Genomic DNA, 20,647 nt, shown 5'->3' with positions numbered 1-20,647 from the left:
TCATCCTTAACTGAAACTCCAGAATCACATAAGCCATTCTTAACGATTTACAACTGCAGAGGCCAGCAATCGTACAAAATCTCACCTCATTAATGTTGTTCATTTTAATACACTGGTTATTTTAATTACTGGCTAAATTCTGCTTAAATTACTTCAAATTCAGTCAATTTATACATTGTCCATGAGACCACAACCTACTAGTAGTTAGTAAATACTTGAACAAGTATTCAGTTGTTATTGCAAGGCTCCATTTAGTAAATTTCAGATCATTATCAGCTGTGATTGACAAGACTGCCTATTCAGGTAATACTCCTCTACCAACCTGCCTCCAGTATATCACACTATTCTCCAGTAATAAAGATTCACAATGTAGCATTGGAAACGTGGGCCAGTTCAGGAGCCTTCTCTCAGCAAAGACAGATATCAGTGTTGTGTATTTCATATTACAATAATATTTGAGTAATCTTGTATATGTATTGTTTGATTAAGCATGCTTATTCATTTAAATAATTAATTACATATATCATCATGCTACCACTTGATAATGCGCGCCTTGCTTAAAGTAAAGACAATGTTACACCCATATTTTGGATTCCCCGCATCTTCCTTTGAAATAATTTAATGTTTGGAAGTTATAAAACATAACACTGGCAACAAGGTATTCTTAAAATGAACCTGACATGGCTATGGACCTGCTACAGTGCAGTGAGACATTCAAAATAAAATAAATAAAATGCAGGAGAACAATGTTGTGCTCTTTGAAGGAAAGACACAATCAAGGTTTGTTTTTAAAAGGCCATAAACTGAAGAACTCACGGTTTATAAAAAATGACTATTGGGTGATAATAGTCCTTTAAAAAATCAGAAATGGCTAGCTACATTGAAAAGATTGCCAAATTTGATTACACAGTGGGTGTCGGCCTCCACTAGTCTCGAGAGACCATTGATTTGCACCTTGGAAAGTTTCCAGGGTGCAAGCCTGGGCAAGGTTTTTTTTATGGAAGACCGGCAGTTGCCCAAGCTGCAAGTCTCCCCTCTCCATACTATCGATGTTGTCCAAGGGAAGGGCATTAGGACCTATACACACAGTGGGTAATTGGCTCATGTATACTGAACTATTGGAACAATATTTTGAAGCAAATGAAATAGTCAGTGAGAAGCGAGTGCCAATTTTGCTAAGTGCATTAGGTTTAAAGGCCTACAGTTTGCTTTGAAGTTTGACTGCTCCAACCAAACTATCAGAAATTAGCTTTGTTGCTGTTGTAAAAGTGATGCAGGAACACTAAGAACCCAAGCCACTGTTGATTGCAGAACACTTTAGGTTTCATAAGTGGAATCAAAAGGAAGGGGAGTCATTTCAGCATATGTGGCAGAACTGAAGATATTGTCTGAGCATTGACTGTTTGATAATGGCCTTAACAGATCATTTAGTTTGTGGAATCTTAAAAGAAAGCATTCTAAAACAGCTGCTAAATGAAGCACAACGCACATTCATACGAGCAGTGGAAATGTCTGTTTCAATGGAAACTGCAGACAGAGATGCAACTGAGTTGCAGTCAGGAATGAAAGTGAGCATGAACAAAATTGCAACATCTCAGCAGAAACCGGCCTGGCCAAACAAATTGTGTTACCGTTGTGGCAGGGGCTCACATACACCACAAAATTCAGATTTAAAGGTGAAACTTGCAGAAAATATAACAAAGACACATACAAAGTATATGTCGGGCAGACAAAAATAAGTGGATCGATCAGAGAACATAAAATGCTAAAAAGATCAAATTGCAGTTTCAAAAAGAGTACTAATCTGTATGCTGCTGATGAAATATCTGATAATGTTGAGAGTGATTCAGGATTGTGTAACCTTGAAATTAGCAGTGTGAAAATTAACAATAGAGAAGCAATATGGCTTAAGCTAGAAATGAATAGCAATTTAATTAAAATGGAATTAGACACTGATTCATTTAGTTTCATCATTCCACAAAATGAGTTTGAACAGCATTTCAAAGATACAAAACTGAAGACTGCAGGTATCCAACTAAGAACTTATAATAGAGAAAAATAACCTCCTGTGGAAATAACATTCATAACAGTGAAATACAACAACCAACAAGCCACATTCAGCTTATATGTAGTGAAAACAGAAGGATCAGCATTGTGGGTGAATGATTGGCTGAGATAACTATAATTTGATTGGAGATCAAACCACAATTTGCATGCCACATCCCCTCTAATGAAGCCATATGAAATCAAATTAAGAAAGGTACTGGATGATATCACAACTGTCTCCATACCAAACACCATGAACCTTAGCTCAAAAGAGGACAAACAGGTGGTGGTGCCAACCTCTGTGCCTTTGGTTGGAAAGCATACTGGACCAAAGAAGGACCATGCTGCTCAAAGGAAGCATGAAAGTGACAAAAGCATTGATCTGACTACAACAGTTTTTGTAGGCTATATATCTGAGAAAGTCTCTGATATGTTAATCAGGTAGTTACTTCCAAAATGTGACTTTGTTTTAAGCTGGAGGAGAGTTCAAAGACCTTCAGGAAAGTTGCAAACATTTGGCTTTTGTGACTACAAAGACCAGAATCTACTCCGCATGCATTAAGGTGACTGCATGAACTTCAAGTGGAAGACAAAAAGCTGCTTGTAAAAGTAGATGCAAGACCAACACCCAGCTGGAAGAATTGAACACCAAAAAGAAAGGAGTCAATGGAAATACGAAAACAGAGGATTTGTCTGATGATGTTGTAGATGAGGAAACCAGAAGAGAGATCAGATCGTAAAGGGAGCAAGAGAAGGATTAATAAGAAAATATGCCAGTAAACTAAAAGGACCTTCCCAAGACCAAGATAAAAGAAAAGAGGGAAGAGATGAAGAGAAAGATTGTGGACATGAAACAGAGAAGGGATGTAAGAAAAAGGGAACAAAGTAGGTTCAGAGAAAGAAAGGGAGAAGAAAGGTGTCCAAAACTGACAGAACCACTTCCTGCAGTCTCAGAATCAACTCCTACAACCAACATGGAGGAGGTCTCAGAACCCTGAGGTTGTTTTCACAGCCACAAGTTTCACCTGCCAAGCAGAGTGATCGCCTTACCACTAAAGATGTTATCCTAAGAGTAGAAAATCCTCCACAGCGATTAAATTTTTAAGCCTGAATGGGACAATTTAATAATTTACTATGCTGTGAATGTTTGTACATAACAGTTGTATTATATAGTAAACTCTGTATATAGTTGAGATGCATTCTCTATTGAGTTGAAGTTCATTGCTAAGCAGACATCTGTGTTGTGTATTTAATATTTCAATAATATTTGAGCAATTTTGTATATACACACACATACACATATAGTTTGATTAAGCATTCTTGTTCATTTAAAAAATTAATATAGGTTATATGTAAAACTACATTAATAGCATACATCATCATGTTACTGTGTGATACATACGCACCTTGCTTAAAGTAAAGATGAAGTTACACCTGTATTTTGGACCCCCACATCTTCCATTGAATTAATTTAATGCTTTGAAGTTACAAAACATAACAATCAGCACCTTAATGTGCCAGCACAGTTTTTGATCACTTGAAGAAAAGGGATTTTGAAAATCGAACTGCTTACAGGACCACAGTGATCACCCTATGCCTTCAAGACCTGGACTACTTGTGGCAGGCATCTCAAGTCACTGAAAAAATACCAACAACTATATCTTTGCAAAATCCTCCAAATTTTGGAAGTTAAACCACTTCCCCAGCTGGTGGCGCAATGGCATCAGCACTGGACTCCGGAGCGAAGGCTCCCGAATTCGAATACAAGTTGGACCACCCACGAGTACACTTTCCATCCATGCTGGGTTGAGCGTTGAGCTAGCCACTCGGCCTCATTAAAAAAAAAACAAGAGTCAAGTTAGAAACGTTCATATCCTGACCCGGTTAATCTGAAAGGAGACCAATCCTGACACCACACGCCAGACAAGAATGGCTGACTGTCTGGCGCAACACGCAAGAAAAAAGCATTGACAACCTGCCTACCCATTTGTGGAAGATTCTGCAGCTTCCATGTTGGCTTCAGTAGCCAACACCAAAGAACCCGCAACACCAAAGTAGAAGCAAGTCAACCTTGATACTGAGAAACTGCCCAAGAACTAAGAAAACATTAGATTTTACTTTCATAAGGAATTGGCTACTTGATTCAACCAATCCATTCTCAAGGAAATAGTTGAAGTCAAACTTAGCCAACCTAGTCCCAAGTACCTTCAACAATCATAATCATTAATGTTGTGAACATTTATGCATTAAATTATTAAACTAAAAATTAATCTTTATACCATATTATGGCCTTTTATGCTAAACCTCTCGACATTCAGAAACAATCCTTGTTACTTCTTTTTAATGAAGCAAATTGTCCACCCTTGATGACTTGGTGGTCTATAGCATAGTCTGCTTAGCATGAAAGTTTTTCCCTCTAAAAGTTGGTTATCTATCTCCCAGAACATCTTACTGCAAGGCCCACTTTAAAGGTCTTAGAGTTATTGAGACATGCAGCACAGAAACAGGACCCAACCATCAAGCATCCATTTACACCAAATCCATATGAAAGCAATTTAAGGTACTGGATGATGCCACAGCTATCTTCATGCCGAACACCATGAACCTATGCCCAACAGAGGACAAACAGGTGGTGGTGCCAACCTGTGTGTCTTTAGTTGAAAGCATACTGGACCAAAGAAGGGCCAGGGAAAATAACTGTGCCACTTCTGCCCTTATAAATGTCATATCGTGACACCATCATTTTCTTTAGAGTTCTGCTTGATAATAGATAGGAAAAGAAAATTAAAGATAGAAGAATATCTAAAGCATCCCTTTATAGTCCATATGAAATAATCCTGACTGATAAATAAGGGTTTTTTTAAAGCTTAACAGTTTCCACTTCCTTAGATCCAAAATGAACTATTCATCAGATTTAACCAGATTGGGAAATTATTGCTGATCCCCATAGACAACTCTCCAAATGATGTTCCAAATGATATTACAGATAAATCCCCAATCTGGAATCAGTTCTGCATATTTAATCCAATATCCACTCACATACCTCCCTCTTCCCCACCATCCCCACCTCACACACACACACACACACACTTGAGATATTCTGCTCTTGCTCAAAAAATAAAGAACAATAGAAAAATGTTAAATTCTATATGTGGGGAATATCTTTCTGTTCATTTTAACTCTACTCAGGCAACAGGTGTTCAAATCAGGATTTCAATGTAAGTCAGTCACATGACATTAAAGCATTTCTAATATTAGATCATTTTCTTTCATGCTAAGCAGTCTATTAAACTCCTGTTAAATCAGTGGCATTTTGGTGGGCCCAGATTAGGATGTTCAAAGGTCCAATTTAATGTTAGAGAAATGAGTACAAAATACATCCTGAAATGATTTTTCTTCGCAAACATCCACAAAAACAGAGAAGTGCCCCAAAGAATGAACGACAGATAAACGTAAGAACCCCAAAGTCTCTCCCCCACCAGCTTCCACCCCTCCCACGCATAAGCGGCATCAAGCCACAGTTCCCCCCCTCCCCCCACTGGCAAAAAGCTGTGCATACCTTTGCAGCTGCAATCTCTTGTAAAACAACATACATAGCATAAAAACTTCTACATTATTCTCTTCTTCTTAAACCCTTATGGATAAGAGTTCAGTTGCAAAGTTAACTATTTGTTGCTTCAACATTTCTTGAGTATTTGCAAGGAAGGAACTTCATCAAAATGCTCTTTTACAGTAACACAAACTTTACTAAATCCTTACATCAAATTCCAGCAGTTTTACTGCTTGTATTCTGTCCGGGTGACATTATTGTTCAACTCCTGAATGTATATCAAATAATTTGAACATACAAAATCCGTGTAACAAAATGTATTTGAAATATGAATCACATGGAATGTGCATCATTATCATTAAAATTATTAACTAGAATTACTTTACTTACGGAACAGCATTCACTATTGCTTCTGATTGCAATTACTGTGATAGTAAAGCATATATTTTTATAGAGTTAGGAGAAAACATACCTTGACTATTCCAATACAACTGTCTTTCTGCTTTAACCAATTTAAAATCTATATCAGCCAATTCATTTTGTATCAAAGGATATTCAACAGCAAGAATTGTTTGTTTTATCTGAAAGATTAGAACAATATTATAAATACAGAAGTGATAATGCAAGACTTTTTAGCTATGCTGAATGAAAATAGCATTGCACATTGATTATTTTCATAAACTCTGCTAAGTTCAAATTGACAATGAACCATTTAAACTACACTCAATAGTGATATTTTAACAATATGAAAATTTGCAAATCATTGACTTAAAAATCCTCAAAGCATCATAAAGTAATTGCCAATAATTTGCCAAGGTGCAAGAATATATTAAGGGCTTATATCAAAACTTTATAATATAATTATGAAGATACGTTCAGAGCCCCTTTATAAGAAAAAAAAATGATTGGGAAAGAGAGCTTAATCTTATTATTCCTATTGAGAATTGGGATAGAATTCTTCAATTAGTTAATACATCATCTATATGTGCCAAACATTCATTAATACAACTTAAGGTCGTACATAGGGCCCATATGTCCAAGGATAAATTAGCTCATTTTTATTCTTATATAAACCCTATTTGTGATAGATGTCAATTTGAAATCGCGTCTTTAACTCATATGTTTTGGTCATGTCCGCTTTTGAAAAAATATTGGAAAGATATTTTTGATATTATCTCTGCGGTATTGAACATCGATTTACAACCCCATCATATTACCACAATTTTTGGTTTACTAATGATGGACTCACTTCATTTATCTTCTTCCGCCTGTCGAATGATTGCATTTGATGGCTAGAAGATCTATTTTGTTGAATTGGAAGGAAATTAATCCTCCCACTGTATTTCATTGGCTTTCTCAAACTATGTAATGTTTAAATTTAGAAAAAATTAGAAGTGGTGTATTCCATACTTCTATTAAATTTGAAGCGATATGGAGACCATTTATTCAATATTTTCATATGATGTAATATGACCCTGTTCCAAGCTTATTGGATTTTCCAGCTTTAATCTTATTTATGTTGAGAGGATTGGAGTTGACGACACTGATGATTATGTATTCTTGTGAGATATTATAAACAGCCCTTTTTTTTCCTTTTTAGTTTTTCTTTTTTTTCTTCTTTTTTCTTCTTCATTAGCTATTAGATTAGTAGTTTAGTCAATTTTGCAATCTTTTTTTTTCTTTTTTCTGTTTTTTTTTAATATATATTATGAAATACCTAGATTTACCTTGTTCATACATATACTGTATGGTCCATGTTTTGGGAAAACTCATTTATACTGTAATCATTGTTTATGTATTCTTTCATGTGTAATGGGAATTTGTATGTTTGTAATCCCTTTATTAATATATCAATTGTATTTTGTTCATAATATTATTAATAATAATAAAGAGATTGAAAAAAAGAGCAAAGAGAAAATGCTAAAACCAACAATTATATTCTGACAGAGTGTGACTGATTATATTTTCAGAAACTACATTTACAGTTCACAATGTGGTACATTTACCACATGAATGCACCAATCCTCAACTTTTTCTGTCACTATTTATGGAATAATCAGTGGGTGAATACCAAGTCTATCGGTTGTTTTTTTCTGGTAGCGTAAATGCGTGGAGCATCAGAGTGTCATAAGTTTCTGCATTTCCAGAATTATCTTCTCGTGTCAAAAGTGCAGTAGTTGTTATTCAGTTCACCCTTATTAATAGTGAGCACCATTAGACTTGTTATGACTTCTAAAATTACTATGATGTTGTCTGATTTGTCCATAATAATCATGAGCATTATTATCTGCAATATTATTACCAAACCCAAATTTCAGGCATTAACAAAAAAAAGCCTTATCATGTTTTACTCTGAATAACTTTTTGAAATTTTCTAAAACATTTGCATAAATGTAACATCTAAAATGCACCTTGTTATACCATCCAACTATAATATCCAAATTGTCAACAAAATTTCGGAAAGTTTTATTCAGCAAAAAGACATCAGTTCCACTGGTTGGTATGTCTTCTCTCTCCTGAATGTTCAGATAATGAACTTCTCGAAGAACTGCAACCAACTAAATAAGATAAATGAAATCACCATAAGCAAACTCTAAAAAGGCATAACTAAAATCAGATGAATGAAAATATAAAGGAAAATCTGGTGTTAACAATCTATGGTGTTAAACAATTAGTTCCTGTTTATTAAAATATTACATGTTGTGATTTCCATCCAAATGGAATTAGTTAATCTTTGAATCTAAATAGGAAGAATGGAGGGAAAACAAAAATTTAAACTTGCTTATTTCTCTGTAAACTGTATAGGGTGGCAGGCATTGAGGTAAACTGAGAATAAGATCTAATGTATACTGGGATATAAACTGCTTAGTTTTGAGACAAGGTTATAGAGCAATACCAGTCAAAGTTCGTTATAATAATTAAGCTCAGGGAGAGCATTGACATGAGTTATTATAGCAAAAACTGAACTGCAATTAAGTTGCAAGCTGCAGTAGAGGAGGGGTGCTGAGGAGACGATGATCTGGTGATTAAGCAGTCTTAATGATGGTACAGATACAAAGTCCAAGGTTCTTGGGAACTAATATGATATTAAAGTAACAAATGATTTGACTTATCATTTACCAATTAGGGCAAGTGTGCTAGACAAAGACAGAAGTTAATGGTTTCACTCCTTCAAAATCTGGTTGGATACTACACATTTATTAGAAATTCTTCCCTTTGTATTCCAGTCTGCTTCAGATAATGGCTATAATGCTCCACTTAACCTTCTGACTGCCAGTTACACATGCCCTAAATATCACATTGAATACAATTATCTCACTATCCATAAATTGTGAAGTTTATCTCCAATTCAATTAGATATAAAACTGTACAACAGACTACATTCAATACAGAATTCCAAACTATTAATTAGATAAGTGGCACACACTTTTCTTCAACTTTCAGAAAAAAGTCAAAGCATACTTATCTCAATGATCACATGTTCAAAAACAAGAGATGCTGGAAATAGTCAGGCAAATGGACTAAAGATCATTAGCATGAAATGTTAATTTGGTTACTTTCTCCACAGGTAGGTTTGATTTGGTCAGTACTTCTTTTCTTAAAGAAGACAATTTGCTTTTGATTTCAACACTATAATCTTCAATATTAGACTTTTAAGTAAAAGATATGAAAGAAACTAGCCAAATCTAACATACAAATTTGTTGATTTAATATTTAAAAGGAAATTTTAACATTATGGGAATTCCTGGAACCGTGATTCAAAAAAATACTTTGAGTTCACAGAAGTTTTAGACTTAATATTAGTTTGAATCCTGTTACATAATTGTAGAAGATAGTTTCTAAAGGCAAATTTCTCACCTTTTTGCTAAAGCTCACGCTGATCAGGTCTGTTTTTGGATTACGAAAAATAAGGGGTTGATTCAAATTAAATTGGCAGTCGTCATCCACTTTTGTAATCCATTCACTATAAACTTGTTCACAAAATTTTTGAAGTAAGGATTTCATCTCTTCATATTTATTTAAAATAAGTTTAGCCTCCTCGTCTGACCTATAACTGTTTTGAAGGAAATGAAATTTAATCCCCAATGTAAACTTCCAGCTGTACCTCAATCACTTCAAAAAATTTTGGGTGTTTTAATAATTTCTCATACAATATAGGGCTGAAACACCAAGGAAATGTTGAATAACATTGCATAGAAGGAGCTTGCTCGCTACATTATGTCTGCGATAGCTCTTTGGTAGATCTATTGGATATTTCATTAGTCCCATTCCCTTGTTCATTACCTGTAGTGTGGTGTTTGAATATTTATCCAATTCTGTTGGAAGTTACCTTTGAAAGTATTTCAACAATATATTTCAGATTACAACTACTTGATTTATTAAAATATGTTCTTCATGTTACCTCTGAATCTTTGAGCTTTTGTCGTAAATCTATCGTCTCTAGTTAATAAACATTTTGGCATTGGAAACAGTTTCTCATTGTTCATTTTTTCCTATTCTGGCATAATTTTGATGCATCGATCAAATTGTTATTTTTTACTCTAAAGAAGACAATCTCTGCTTTTCCATCTCCATACACTGGCATACTTCTGATATTTGTAATGAGCTGTCAGAGGAGATAGTGGATGCAGATACATTTGTTTTCAAAGTGTTTCGACTGGTACTTTGACAGGAAAGAAGTAAAGGAATACAGGCCTAATATGGTCAAATGGAATTGGCATAAATAGGCAATTTACTCTCCTCCACAGTCTACCACCCCCGTCCCCATTATGGCAATTCAGCTTTACAGGATTTGAGATATGAAATAACATTCATTTTCATGGAAATTTTGTAAAAATAAGGAAAAAATGTTTTTCAACTTGCTTTTTATGACACATATGCAGGTGAATGTTTTGCATTACAAAAGACTGCAACATGCACTTTTTTCTATTAACTCAACTCCTTCATATCTCAGTGGTCACTTATAATTCTAAGATTGTAGTACTTTCAATGGATTTCACGAAGTAAACAAGTAGCAGATCTTGAAAGATATTTTCTTTTCATTTTTCACATTTAATCTGATTTCACAAAATAAGCACAGTTTCTGGGGGGGAGGGGGAGAGGGAGAGATAATAACATCCACATTGCACTAAATGTGGTAAGAAAATGTATTGCCCACATAATTAACCTCTTCCTTATTGTGAGAACTTTTCTCACTCAGCCTCCAAAATATTTTTTCAAAAGTTCATTAAATTATTATTCTGAAGCAGAAAAAATATTATCAAACCTCTATAGCATGTTAACTTATTTTTCTATGTAAATCATGTTAAATATTCACTTTTATTAACAGCTACCACTGTAACTTAAAGACTTACGAATGTTCAAAGGACTTGAAATTCCTCATTGTCACCTCCATTCTCTCAGTCACTTCCAATGCCCATTTTAGCTCACCAGCTACAAGCGGCATATTTTTGTTGATAAAAGGATAACCGTTCCTTGCTGCAGTGGTTTTCAAGTGTGCATCAAACACTACCTTGATATCATCTAAATCTCTGTTAACCATGTCAACCATGACAGAGTATTTTTCAGACATTTTTTCTTTTATCAGTGGACGCTTAATGAAAAATCCAAACATGTTCATCAACTGAAACAAAAGAATAAATTTTCACAATTCACAGTTACACATTTTAAAAAAAAATGTTCATTGCACATTATAGTTGTAAAAAAGCTTTTATAAATTGAAAGATAGTTTTTTTCATACTGCTTTGTGCTAGGTACCAATTTTAACAATACAATTTAATGCTTGATTTCTATAATAAGAGGCCCAGCACATGCAGCAGAGAAGTATTACTTTGGTTTGATGCAGTGAGCAATGACAGCAGCTGTGACTTTGCACAAAACTTGTGAATGTATTGCTCCTGTACTTCAGAGATCCTGAACTGCAGCTCCTTGCAGTTGGAGGTGATGCCTTCAAACACAGAATACAGTGGCTTCATATCATGTTCAAAGGCTTCTCCTTGTTCCAATGGCTTTCAATTTACTTGAGTCCCTGCCACACGTTAAGATGTCTTTCTAAAGTGAATTACAGTTTCTCACCAGTCACCTTCCCCTGAAGCTTGCTCATTGTGAATTGTAAGACCACTGAAGCTGTTACTTAAAGCTGCACTTCTGGTTTTTTTATTACATTGAACTGCTGCTGCTAAGTTCAGAAATTTTATGACATGCGCCAGTGATATTAAACCTGATTCTCACTCTGAATTCTAACTGGAAAAGGATGTTAAAATGTCAAGTCTCATGTACCATTTAACCTAAATAAAACACAATGATTTATGGTAAGAAACACAACTGATGCCATGAACAATTCCATTCACTTTCACATAACATGCTGAGTGAGACTTAACCCTTTCTGAACCAACTACTTCAGGCTTTAGTACATTAGATTTTGGTCTGCATGGACTGGTGCAATACCTGTGTAATTCCATAAGATATAGGAGAAGAAGTAGGTACTCCATAATCTCATCCTTAACAACCGATTCCAACAACTTCCCAACCACTGATGTCAGGCCAACAGGTCTATAGTTTTCTTTCTGTTGCCTCCCACCCTTCTTAAATAGCAGAGTAATATTTGCAATTTTCCAGTCATCCGGTACAATGCCATCTTGAAAGATCATCATTAATGCCTCCGCAATCTCTCCAGCTACTTCCTTCAGAACCCAAGGGTGCATTCCATCAGGTCCAGCAGATTTATCCACCTTCAGACCATTAAGACCATTGAGGGCAGGAACAGGGTACTGATTGTGTATGATCACAGTGAATGGCAGTGCTGGCTAGAAGGGCCGAATGGCCTACTCCTGAACCTACTGTCTATTGTCTATTAAGCTTCCTGAGCACCTTCTCAGTTGTAATTTTAATTGCACAAACTTCACTTCCCTGACACCCTTGAATGTCCGGTATACTTCAGGCATCTTCTACTGTGAAGACTGATGCAAGATACGCATTCAGTTCCTCTGTCATCTCTGCATCTCTCATTACAATATCTCCAGCATAACTTTCTATTGGTCCTATATCTACCTTCGACTCTCTTTTACCCTTTATATACTTAAAAAAAAGCATTTAGTATCTTCTTTGATATTAGTCGCCAGCTTCCTCTCAAAATTCTTCTTTTCCTTCCGAATGACTTACTTAGTTTCCTTCTGCAAGTTTTTAAAAGCTCCCCAATCTATCTTCCTACTAGCTCTGGCTTCCTTGTATGCCCTCTCTTTTGCTTTGGCTCTGACTTCACTTGACAGTCACAGTAGTGTACTTCTTCCCTTTGAAAATTTCTTCTTATTTGGAATATATCTGTCTTGCACTTCCCACATTTCTTGCAGAAACTCCAGCTATCACTGCTCTGCTGTCCTTCCTGCAAATGTCCCTTTCCAGTCAACTTTGGCCAGTTCCCCTCTCATGCCATTGTAATTTCCTTTATTCCACTGAAATACCAACACATTGGATTTTATTTTTTCCCTCTCAAATTTCAATGTGAACTCGATCATATTGTGATCACTGTTCCCTAAGGGTTCCTTAACCTTAACCTCTCTTATCACCTCTGGATCATTGCACAACACCCAATCCAGCACAGCCAATCCCCTAGTGGGCTCCACAACGAGCTATTCTAAAAAGCCATCCCTTAGACATTCTACAAATTCTCTCTCTTAAGGTCCAGTACTGACCTGGTTTTCCCAATCCACATTCATGTTAAAATCCCTAATGATTATCATGACATTGCCTTTCTGACATGCCTTTTCTATCTCCTGCTGTAATTTGTAATCCACAGCCCAGCTGCTGTTTGGAGGCCTTTAATAATGGATGCTGCCTTTCTGAGACATTGCCCCCTAAAGATGTCCTGGGTACTTAGTAGACTAGTGCCCAAGATGGAGCTGACTGTGTTTACAACCTTCTGCAGCTTCTTTCAGTTCTGTGCAGTAGCCCCTCCATACCAGACAGTGATGTAGCCTGTCAGAATGCTCTCCATGGCACAACTATATAAGTTTTTGAGTGTATTTGTTGACATGCCAAATCGCTTCAAACTCCTAATAAAGTATAGCCACTGTCTTGCCTTCTGTAAGACTACATCAATATGTTGGAACCAAGTTAGATCCTCAGAGATCTTGACACCCAGGAACTTGAAGCTGCTCACTCTCTCCACTTCTGATCCCTCTATGAGGATTGGTATGTGTTCCTTCGTGTTACCCTTCCTGAAGTCCACAATCAGCTCTTTCGTCTTACTGACATTGAGTGCCAGGTTATTGTTGCGCCCACCATTCCACTAGTTGGCATATGTCACTCCTGTACGCCCTTTGGTTACCACCTGAGAATCTACCTACAATGGTTGTATTGTCAGCAAATTTATAGATGGTATTTGAGCTATGCCTAGCCACACAGTCATGTGTATACAGAGAACAGAGCAGTGGGCTAAGTATACACCCCTGTGGTGCGCTGGCGTTGATAATCAGCAAAGAGGTTACGCTATCACCAATCCGCACAGAGGATCCAATTACTTAAGGAGGTACAGAGGCCAAGTTCTGCAACTTCTCTCTGTTTTCCACTTCCTCAGCCCTATGACTCTGGTTCCCATCCCCCTGCCAAATTAGTTTAAACCCTTCCTAACAGTTCTATTAAATGTGCCCGCTAGGATATTGGACCCCTTTAGGTTTAGGACGTAACCCGTCCAATTGTGTTAGTACTCAATGAAATAAACAAACATGCTTGAACCACTGGATTTCCAGGCAAGTTGCTTTGTTTTCAAACTTCCCAAATATTTTCCCAATTCTTTTCTTTGATACATTCCAACAATATCTCTATTTACAGTCAGCTGCATATTCTTATATCTCTCTCTGTAGACAAACAATAATCATTCTTAGAGGGTTAAGCAAGGTTCTGAAATAAAACTATGAAAACTAGAGCTTACAGAGAATGGTATGAAAAATAAAAAATATCCAGTGTGTGGCAGTTCTGTGAGCGAAAATGCCTTGTTAATGAGAGAGGTCAGTGGAGAATGGCCAGATTTGTTCAAGCTGACAGGAAGGTGACAGTAATTCAATTAATCACACATTACAACATTGCTGTGCAGAAGAGCATTTCTGAATGCACAACACATCAAACCTTGAAGTGGATGGGCTGTAGCAGCAGAAGACCACAAGCATACACTCAATGGCCACTCTATTAGGTACAGGTGGTATCTAATAAAGTGGCCACTGACTGTACATAGCTTCCTTCCATCCTATAACCATTTTATGATTCTATTTGATACTAAGACCCAAAAACAGAATTCATATTTGTATTTACCTTTACAGCAGATGTAATGTTTGAGCAGTCACTAAATCCTTGGGATATTATCATACCTAATCTTCTGTCAAAATCTGCAATTGTATTTTGAAAAACTTTGTAATCTTCTTCAAAATTCTGTTTGTAAATGCATCAAAATGAAACAATAAGTTTTTATTTGTGGTCAAATATCCAAACTAAAATATATTTAAATTTTTGTTTAGGTAATAAGACTTAAGTTACTTTCTAAATGAATGGGCTAGGACATGCTGGACTATTCCTGCTTCCCAGAATTGCTGCCTATTATTGGCCCTTATTCACATTTCCCTGGGGTTGATGAGAAGGGTCCTCCATAGCCAGGAATCCTGCAATGCTTCAAATTGGACTAACTTTTGATGGCAAGAAATAAAGGGCCAGCCCACAGAATGCCTCACAGACAGACAGCAAAGCTGGAACAAAACTTTGCTAGCTGTGAAAGCGCTGAAGGATTTTAGCAATCTTTTAAAAGTCTTTGACATTCAGAAGCAATTAAAAACTCAAAATAAATAAAGTAATTTAAAAAACAATTATTTGGTACCTGAATTGTGACTGAATACCAGATCATACTTGCACTAACATAAATAGGCATGGTTTATTAAGGCACAGCAAGTTCAGTACACATCCTGAGAAATGATACAATTCATACAAGAGTTTCACAGCACTGACAAATTATACATTTTAGAGGGGCACTAAAACAAATAGAAATACTACTCACAATAATTAACTGGAAAACACTACATACTGTATGTATTTTTATTTTTTATTGTTGTGTTCTTTATCTTATTGTGTTTTTTGTGCTGCATCAGATTAGGAAGAATTGAAATGGGTGGTCACTGGGAAATCCCACTTTTTGTGGTGGCAGAACAAAGGTGCTCGACAAAGCAGTCTCCCAATCTACATCGGGTCTCACCAATATATGGGACCCTCCCCACTAATCTCCCTCCTGGAAATTATCCTTGCAAGAGGAACAGGTGCTGTCCCTGCCTCTGCACCTGCTCCTCCACTACCATTCAGGGCCCCAAACAGTCCTTCTAAGTGAGGCAACACTTCACCTATAAGTCTGTTGGGGTAATCTACTTTATCCAGTGTTCTGGTATGCTCATTCCCCCCTCACACTTTCTCTTCTTACGTGATCATCACCTCCCTCTGGTAGTCCTCCCCTTCCATTTCTTCCACGGTCTTCTATCATCTCCTATCAGATTACCCCTTCTCAAGCCTTTTATCTCTTTCGTCAATTAACCCCAGCACTTTACTTACCCCCTTTCCCTCTCCCGGTTTCACCTATCACCTGCTACCTTGTACTTCTTTATCCACTTCCCCCACCTTCTTATTCTGACTCCTTCCCCCTTCCTTTCCAGTCCTGATGAAAGGTCTCGAACCAAAATGTCGACTGTTTACTCTTTTCCATAGATGCTGCCTGGCCTGCTGAGTTCCTCCAGCATTTTGTGTGTGTTGCTTTGGATTTCCAGAGTATGCAGATATTCTCCTGTTTGTGAGCATCAGCAAACTACTAATACCTTAATGGTTTAAATATGCCAGAGAAGCATTTCATCTCAATAAATTTTCCTTACATGTTCTTCTGGATCCAAAGGATCGTACTTGCTATCGGCAAAGATTTTAATGACTTCTAGAAACTCCATGTAGATTTGTTGTACCATTTGACCTAGGATATTTCCTCTCACTCCTCCTACTTCAATTTTTTCAAGCTTTAAGAATTCAACAGTAGTAGAAAATATCTCCTGTATAAAGACATCAAACTCTGAATAAGTTTATCATACAACACTTAAGCAGAAAATTTACTGATGACTTTTGATATGAGCTCCTTGTCTTTACAGCAGGAACCCATTGAGGCCATGAGCAAGCAGTGGAAGTACCTAACAACCTCAATTGTCCATTCATCCAATCAAACATCCTAAGCCCCACCTGCGGATCACATACAGGATTCTTCAGCTGACTCAGAACCTACTGAACTCACATTAAGTATGCCTCAACCATGAGGGGCTTATTTAGAAGAAGAGACGCAAATATTTCTGCCTCCTTTGTTTATTTTACCTTACATTTCCCATTTTACTTAGGCACAATACACAACATGAAGTAGTCAAGTAAGCACTGTCAAACTTATATCACTACAGAGAATATTTTATGGAAGATATGTTGAATATTGACATTCAATAACCAACCCTCACTTCTTTAGGCAAGTTAAGTAAGAATCTATTAGGCAAATGCAGCAATTTCCGGTTAGATGCACATGTGATAGCCGAATATTTGCATCCAATTTACATTTTTACTATATCATAATTTTTAAAATGTTGTTTTACATGAAGCACTTACCCACCCCACCATCCTCTCACTACCACTACTTCCACCTCAGCTACTCCTCTCCACAGCCCCTTAGCACCTTTCGTTCCCCCACCCATGCACTGCCAATTTACACTTACACTCCACACCTCATACCTACACTGACACAGTTGCTGTCCCACTCTGTTTTCATATGCCCTGCTACTACCTGGAAGAGTTCATTTTGCCAAGAGTCACATTGTCACTTTATCATTTCCCATCAGAATCTCCTTATGTGCAGTTACTCCTGCACCCAGCCTCACTTTATGTACAATCAGTCTATATGCATTATATAAGCTAATCTCAAGTATATATGGCCACAATCAACAGGTACTAGTACATTGTTTTAATAGGCTTGCTTTTATATTTATATTTACTGTGTTTTTAAATGCAGCATTGGATTTGGAGTAACAATCACTTAGTTCTCCTTTACAAGCATGTACAATAAACAATTTTGAATCTTGTATCTTATTCTACTGAATAAAACTGATGAAGCCAGACTGTATTGGACCTGGTTTGTCCCATATGCTAGCTCCATGGCTACACTAATCACATGGTCACTGTCATGCCTTCTTTGTAATTGCATCAATATATTGGCCCCAGGATAGATCTTCGGAGTTGTTGACTCCTGGGAACCTGAAACTGCTCACCCTTTCCACTGTTGATCTCTTGATGAGGACTTGTGTGTGTTTCCTCAACTTCCCCTTCCGGAAGTCCACAATCAATTCCTTGGTCTTACTAACATTGAGTGCTAGATTGTTGTTGCAACACCACTCAACCAGCTGATCTATCTCACTCCTGTATACCTCCTTGTCACCATCTGTAATTCTGCCAATAGTTGAGTTGTACCTAGCTACACAGTCATAGTGTAGAGAGAGTAGAGAAATGGGCTTAGCACACATCTTTGAGCTGCGCCTGTGTTGATTGTCAGTGAGGAGGAGATGTTTCCAATCCATACTGACTCTGACCTCTAGTGTGGAAGTCAAGAATCCAGTTTCAGAGGGAGGTACAGAGGCCAAGATTTTGGAGCTTGTTGATTAGAATTCAGGGTATGATTGTGTTGAATGCCGAGCTGTAATCAATAAACAGTAGCCTGACGTTTGCTATTGTCCAGGTGATCCAAGGCCAAGCGAAGAGCCAGTGAGATTGCATCTGCTGTAGACGTATTATGGTGATAGGCATATGCAGCAAGTCCAGGTTATTTCTTAGGCTGGAGTTGAGCCTGGCCATACTACAACCTCTCAAAGCACTTCATCACAGTAGATGTAAGTGCAATTGGGTGATAATCATTGGGGTAGCTCACCTTGTACTTCTTAGGCACTGGTATGATTGTCACCCTTTTGCAGCAAGTGGGAATGTAGCAGTGAGACTTTGAAGAAGTCCTTGAACACCCCCATCAGTCAGTTTGCACAGGTTTACAGTGGCCTACCAGGTATATCATCAGGGCCTGATGCCTTGCAAGGGTTCACCCTCTTGAAAGATGTCCTGACATCAGCTGCCGAAACAGAGATTACAGAGACACCAGATGTTGCAGGGATCACACAGTTGTAATTTTATTCTCCTTTTCAAAGCATATATTAAAGGTGTCAAGCTTAGCTGTGACTGAAGCAACACAGCCATTCAATATGTTAGATTTCACCTTGTAGGAAGTAATGGTTTGCAAAGCCTGCCAGGGCTGACATGCATCCAGTTACATCTTTACAGTCACTCTTAAGAGTTTTTTCACTCTTAAAATATCCTTCTGTAGGTCATAGCTGGTCCTTGTATAATTCTGGATCACCACTTCTGAATGCCACAACAGACTACGAATCTCCTGGTTCATTCATAGCTTCTCATTTGGGAATGTCTGGTATGCTCTCGAAGGCCCACACTCATCCACACAGATCTTGATGAAGTCAATGACAACTGTGGTGTATTCATTCAGATTTGAAGATGAATCTCTGAAAATTGTCTAGTTCATCAACTCAAAGCTAGATATAAAGTGTATCTAGCACTTTACATTATTTTTGTTCACTGCTTGATTTTAGTGTGAGTCGAATGACAAACCAGGAGATACGTACCCATGTACTGGACTTGCACACTGCCACTACATAGGGTCAAAATCCATTGACACATTCTGCAGGTAGCTGACAGTACGTGGCTCTGTAGACTTGCTGGTTGAAAATTGATATGATCTAGCATATAACAATGACTCATTGCCAATGTATCATAAAGAAACCCAAAGTGTCTATTGGTCATTTTAAAAAACAAAATGGGGACATCATGAGAACAAATCAATGTAGGATCCAATGAGCTGATGGCTCAGAAGGCACATCTGATTTTCAGCCTTTCCTTCACCAAACTGATTGTTTGTACCGTAAATCATTTTAAAATTTAGCAAGTGATATTTCCAGTCTTCCAAAAGCAACTAAAATAACTAAAATACACATCTCTAAAAAGGTAGGGGAGTACAGAATGCAGTTGAAATGAACAGGCAAGCACAAAAATAAATTTTAACAGTAACTATATTGTTGTAATTCTCTTCCTCAAAGCTAATTAAAAACAAGTTTACACCATCCAACATCAGAGATGTATTTAATTGCATAAACAGTGACACAAACAAATTATATTTATTTGGACAAATGTGTTAACTCCACTTCAATTTAATAACAAAGGTTCTTTGACTTAACTTCATTTTTGATAGATTATATTAAAATTTTCTTTTATCATTTATATTTGTCCATTTAAAAATTACTAACATTACTGATTTTCTTCTGTTTCTTTGGTTTCACAGTCATTCCTGAATCAGCATTTTAAAAGATGAAAAACAACTGCAGGTTTGGTATTTGTCTTAAACTGGAACAGTTTTGAGGTTAAGAACAAAGGAAGGAAAGTTATTATTCACCCATGCATCACCCATTATAGCTGTTGTTCCTTTTCGTGCCTTGTGGTGCATTGGGCATCACATCATTTTTGCAGTTTCCATAGCACTTTGACTGTTTTTTTTTACAAGGCCAAGTTGCTAGCTCGACACTCAACCCAGCACAGATGGAAAGCATGCAGCGAGCTGGCCAGATTTGAACTCGGGACCATTTGCCTCAGAGTCCAAAGCTGATGCCATTACAACACTGGGTAGCAAACCCTCATAATACTAAACATTTTATACCATAAAGTCTTTTTTCCCCACAAAAAGCACAATACCTCTATAGTCTGTAATCGATGCATAAATCTGTCCAACCTTACAAAGACAAGATGTGAAGGAAACTCCCAGTATTTTGGTTCTTTGTCCTAAATTAAAAGGACATACATTTTAAACACTTTTTGGAATAACAACTCACACCCTTCTCTCACAGATTTTGCATAAATACACTTTTGAGTTCATTTTTACCTATATGGGATACAAGATATAAG

At 36.9% G+C, this 20,647-nt stretch overlaps 1 protein-coding gene across 1 annotated transcript in view; it reads right to left on the bottom strand.

Moving 5' to 3' along the window:
- LOC140714860 (dynein axonemal heavy chain 17-like) overlaps nt 1–20,647 on the bottom strand; it is a 249,147-nt gene that overhangs the window by 201,246 nt on the left and 27,254 nt on the right. The window contains exons 8-14 of the mRNA XM_073026542.1: nt 20,438–20,524; nt 16,492–16,659; nt 14,903–15,019; nt 10,951–11,219; nt 9,455–9,650; nt 8,008–8,154; nt 6,069–6,177 (exon numbers count right to left, since the gene is read on the bottom strand). Coding sequence (XP_072882643.1) covers nt 6,069–6,177; nt 8,008–8,154; nt 9,455–9,650; nt 10,951–11,219; nt 14,903–15,019; nt 16,492–16,659; nt 20,438–20,524 — 1,093 coding nt within the window. The remainder of the gene's footprint in view (nt 1–6,068; nt 6,178–8,007; nt 8,155–9,454; nt 9,651–10,950; nt 11,220–14,902; nt 15,020–16,491; nt 16,660–20,437; nt 20,525–20,647) is intronic.

Source organism: Hemitrygon akajei, chromosome 22 (genome assembly GCF_048418815.1).
Source record: "Hemitrygon akajei chromosome 22, sHemAka1.3, whole genome shotgun sequence".
Taxonomy (NCBI): Eukaryota; Metazoa; Chordata; class Chondrichthyes; order Myliobatiformes; family Dasyatidae; genus Hemitrygon; species Hemitrygon akajei.
Note: the sequence above shows the minus strand (reverse complement) of the source record. Positions and strands in the feature narration are given on the sequence as shown.